This window comes from Myotis brandtii, unplaced genomic scaffold (assembly GCF_000412655.1).
Source record: "Myotis brandtii unplaced genomic scaffold, ASM41265v1 scaffold314, whole genome shotgun sequence".
NCBI lineage: Eukaryota > Metazoa > Chordata > Mammalia > Chiroptera > Vespertilionidae > Myotis > Myotis brandtii.
The window spans coordinates 917,881-922,179 of record NW_005362033.1 but is presented as its reverse complement, the minus strand read 5'-3'; the positions used below and the strand labels follow the sequence as shown (position 1 = coordinate 922,179).

Genomic DNA, 4,299 nt, shown 5'->3' with positions numbered 1-4,299 from the left:
CCCGCATCCCACCTGCAGCCGCTGCACCTGCCTGCCCCCGGCAGCACTGAGTCTGAGACCCTGGGACTGGCTCCTCTGGGGGCCACTTGGGGGCGGGATGGGAGGGAGTGGCAGCCTCATCTTCACGCAGTGACCCCTTACCTCCCCCCCTCCCGCAGGTTCACTCAGGCCATGCGGAACCAGCCCCGGATGGACAGCCTGGACACCCCCACGGCCTACCAGGCCGGCCTTGTGCTGCTGGGCGCCGGCAGCGTGCTGGTGCTCTCCAGCTTCTCCGCCCTGGGCTTCACCGGGACCTTCCTGGGTAAGACCATTCAGGGCCCAGGAGGAGCCGGGCTGGGGCACCTTCCCCTTCAGGTCTCACCCAGCTGTGTGGCTGTGAGGCCAGGCAGGGTGTTGGCCTGCGAGGGGCGGGGCCACCGTCCCTTTCTGCCTGCAGCTCTGGGGACTCCGGGCAGGAAGGCCTCATGACGTCAGTGACTTCCAGCAGCTTGGAAGCCCAGGAAGGAAGCCACGGGGACGGCTGCCAGGGCCACGGTGACCTTGGGGACAGGGCAAGACGGAGGAGGCAGCTGCTGCCCTCAGGGGAGCCCCTCCCAGCAAGCACGTGGCACCCAGAGCTGCCTGGCACCCTGATGGGCTGGGTCAGAGGTTCTTGGGCCCTCCCCCCGCCCCCAGCCCTGGCCAGCTGGGACTAGGCCTGTGTGGTCCAGGCCTGGGTGGATCTGGTGCCCCTCGCTGTCTGGGCATCTCTGCGGTGCTTCGGCCTGGGCTCTGCAGGGGGCAGCAGGGCCCCAGCGCTCAGGGGCGTGTGTTCTCGGCCCACATGGAGCAGCCCTCCTCCTGCCCGCAGCAAGGCCTGGCTGGGACTGTGGCCAGGCAGTGCCTCCTGCCTAGGCAGGAGCTGTAGGGAGCCTGGGACTAGAAGAGGGTGTGCGGCAGGGAGCCCGGGGGGAAGGGTCAGGAGCCTGGTCGGCAGGTGCTGGTGGGAAGGCGCGAGCCAGCGGGAGGCAGGCAGGTGGCTGGTATGCAGGGGCCCGTGGGGCCAGGGCTGGAGGCTGGGTGGGGCCACATCTCTCCGTTCACAAACGCCACACAGGCGCTGAGCTCCGGTCCCAGGGGGCAGGGGACGTGCGAGGGGCTGGGAAGGTCCTGTCTCCGAAATGAGAAGGTTGGACTGGTGGGGCTGACACCCCCGGCAGGGCCAGGGCGAGGCCACAGGAGGGCGGAGGGCACCGTGCTGGCTGGCTCATCCTCTAGACCAGGGTGACTAGCCTCCGTGGGTGCTGCGGGGAGTGGGCCCTGACAGAAAGCGGCTGTAGCCCCTCCCACTCAGGGCCACATGGTGAGACTGGCTGGAGGGGCGTCAGGGTGGGAGGGGGACCCAGCGGCTGCGCGACCCCCGGAGGAACGGACTGGAATTGCTTGGGACGTGGGGCACGTGCTCCCTGCCCTCAGCCCCAGCACCCGATGCTGCGCCACTGCCTCAGGCCACCGCCCGCTTCCTGCTCCTGGAAAGAAAGGCCCCAGCCCTCCCTGCCCGCTCCTTGGCCCCCGGACAGTGGGTGACCCACTCCTGCCGGTTCCTCCCGCCAGGGCTGTCCTGCTTCTGCCTGGATGAAGGGCCAAGGGCTTCTGGGGGGAGGAGGCCATGGATCCGGGGCAGTGCCCATGCCCTTGAGGGTCGCAGGTCAGGCCTGCTCCCCGCCAGCTGGGACTCCGGAGGGGGAAGGCAGCCGGGCCGTGCCGGCCCCTCTGGGTGATGGTCTGGCCAGGGGGTGAGCCTTTGTCCTGCCCACCTTGTCCACAGGTGATTACTTCGGGATCCTCAAGGAGGCCAGAGTGACCACGTTCCCGTTTAACATCCTGGACAACCCCATGTACTGGGGCAGCACAGCCAACTACCTGGGCTGGGCCGTCATGTGAGTGGGTTCCTGCCGCCCTCCCTGCCGGCCGTCTCCACGGAAGGCCAGGCACCAGGCAGATGTGTGCCTTGGGATAACTTCTCTCGGACACAAACAGCATCTAGAATAGAAGAGGGCTGGCCAGCTTCCCTCACGGGCCAGAGTGAGGCTGGCGGACCCAAGCTGAGAGGGGCTGCCCGTGGAGTGCAGCCCTGACGGCGAGGAGCAGTGTGACGGTGTCAGCATGGACGCTGACTTTGAATTTCATACACTGTCCAGGCGTCACGAAATATTATTCTTTTGATTCTTTTTTAACCACTTACGGATGTTCAAGCCAGCCCTGCCCGTGGACGCCAGCCCGCCAGCCCCGTGCAGTCAGGTCCACCCGGGCGGGCGGCAGGGCGCCCCAGGGCCCGGGTCAGACCTGCAGCAGCCGCTGGCACCGTCTGGGAGCTGGTCTGTGCACGTGCCCAGCACGCAGAACTCTGCCCCCTGGAGGGAGTCCCATGCCCGGGAGGGAGTGCCACCGGCCTTCTGCCGCCTGCCTCAGCCAGCCAAGGTCCCGCCCTCCAGGTGTGGGCTCTGGGCTCAGGCCCCGCCCTCTGAAGTAGTTCTCGTTGGTCCATTGTCTGTAGGAAGTGTCCTGCTTTTATGTAACCATTGAAGACCGCTTGCCTTGTGCTCCCAGAGAAACGAAGGGTAAAATGTCAGGATTGCGATGTTCCTTGCTATGCCCCGCCCCACGAGCACTGGGCTTTGAGGGACCAGGAGCCAGGGGGCTTCTGGCTGGGGCCCCCCACGCACACCCCAGCTTTACTTCCAGACCAGACAGCCCCGGCCCCTCTTGCCCGACTTGGACCCGAGCCAGCCTGGACGGCAGCACACTGGCCAACGGGTCAGGACCTGGACAGCGGGCGCTCTGGTCCGAGAGAGAAAGCCAGACACTGGAAAGAGGCCCCGGCTCCACGCATTGGCCGCAGGACCCAGCCTGGCAGGGAGGGGCACCCAGTGCCACGCTGCCCACTGATTGCCTGTATCTTGTCCACAGGCACGCCAGCCCCGCCGGCCTGCTGCTGACTGGGGTGGTGGCCCTCGTCTACACGGCAGCCACCCTGTACGAGGAGTGAGTAGGCGCCGCCAGTCTGTGGGCCGGGCTGCTGTCTGCCATCAGCCCATGAGGGAGGAGGCGGCCTTGCCTCCCCTTCAGGGCTGTTCCCATGGCCACCGTTCCCATGCCCACCGTTCCCATGCCCACCGTTCCCATGCCCAGGACAGGCCAGGTCAGCTGGCCACGGCCGGCACTGACACAGTGGCAGACGGGAAGCTCAGAGAAGTCACCGTGGGGGCTGAGGGCCCGGACAGGCAGTGACAGGCAGCCGCTGGCCCTCCTAGTCCTACAGGGGCACCTTCACTGTCCGTGCTCCAGGGGGGTAGGGCTGGGTGTCGGCATCAGCCCCAAGACCAGCTGACCAGAGCCTGTCCTCCTGCCCCTGCAGGCCCTTCACTGCTGAGATCTACCGGCAGAAAGCCTCCCAGTCCCGCAAGAGCCACTGACGGGCTGCCCGGCATCTCACCTCCTGCCGGCCTCCCCGGGGACACGTCGAGACAGCGAACGTGCCCGCTGCTGCTCGTCCGCTGCTGCTCGTGCCTGCTGGCGTGGGCCCCTCCAGTGCCTTGGAAACCGCTGCCGTGGGACCTCGGACCTGCTACCATGTGGCCACTGAGCCCTTCCTACTGCCCACCATGTTTAACTCCCCAATAAAGGCCCCTGACCCCAGCTCCTCCTCTTCTGCTCCTTCCCACAGGGGTGGAGGTGATCACACCGGCCAGTGCCCGCCCCCCCAAATGCCCCTGTGAGCTGCCATCCAGGGGAAATGATCAGAGAGAAAACATGCTGAACTAAGTGACAAGAAAGCACCCGGTGGAAGTGGGAGCCATGTCAGCCGTGATGGTCAGGGGCCAGGCCTCGGGCGCATGTGAGCGGAGATGCGAACTGGAGGAGGAATGCTGCAAGCAGTGGGTGTGGCAGGTGCCAGGACCCTGAGATGAGGAAGGACCAGCTAGTGAGGGCCTCAGCCTGACACCTGGCCCCTAGGGTCAGGCCAGGGGCTGGCGGGGCCATGATGCTTATTTTCTCTGTACCCCAGGCTGCCAGGTCCAGTCGGACCAGCTGGCCCTAGAAACAGATGACCTTCGTGGGGTGATGTGAAGGTATCAGGAAAGTTCAAATGTGCGGCCACCTCCCCCACCAGCCGGCTGCCTGGCCCTCTCGCTGGAGGGCTGTCTCCGGTGGAAATGCGCATGCGCCTGGAGGTGGCAGGTGGCAGGCCAGGGGAAGGCACTGGCCCACTTCTGTCCAGGCTAACTTCTCCGAACGCACAGGCAATGCTGGAGG

General features: G+C 66.4%; 1 protein-coding gene across 2 annotated transcripts in view; it reads left to right on the top strand.

Annotated features, from left to right (window-relative positions):
• The window catches only part of PEMT (phosphatidylethanolamine N-methyltransferase), a 47,971-nt gene extending 44,290 nt beyond the window's left edge, over nucleotides 1-3,681 (top strand). The window contains exons 3-6 of one of the 2 annotated variants that reach the window (XM_014542833.1): nucleotides 159-304; nucleotides 1,811-1,922; nucleotides 2,953-3,027; nucleotides 3,401-3,681. In XM_014542833.1, coding sequence (XP_014398319.1) covers nucleotides 159-304; nucleotides 1,811-1,922; nucleotides 2,953-3,027; nucleotides 3,401-3,458 — 391 coding nt within the window. In that variant the 3' untranslated portion in view covers nucleotides 3,459-3,681. The remainder of the gene's footprint in view (nucleotides 1-158; nucleotides 305-1,810; nucleotides 1,923-2,952; nucleotides 3,028-3,400) is intronic. The other variant, XM_014542834.1, reaches the window with a different exon arrangement.
• Nucleotides 3,682-4,299: the final 618 nt, after the last annotated feature.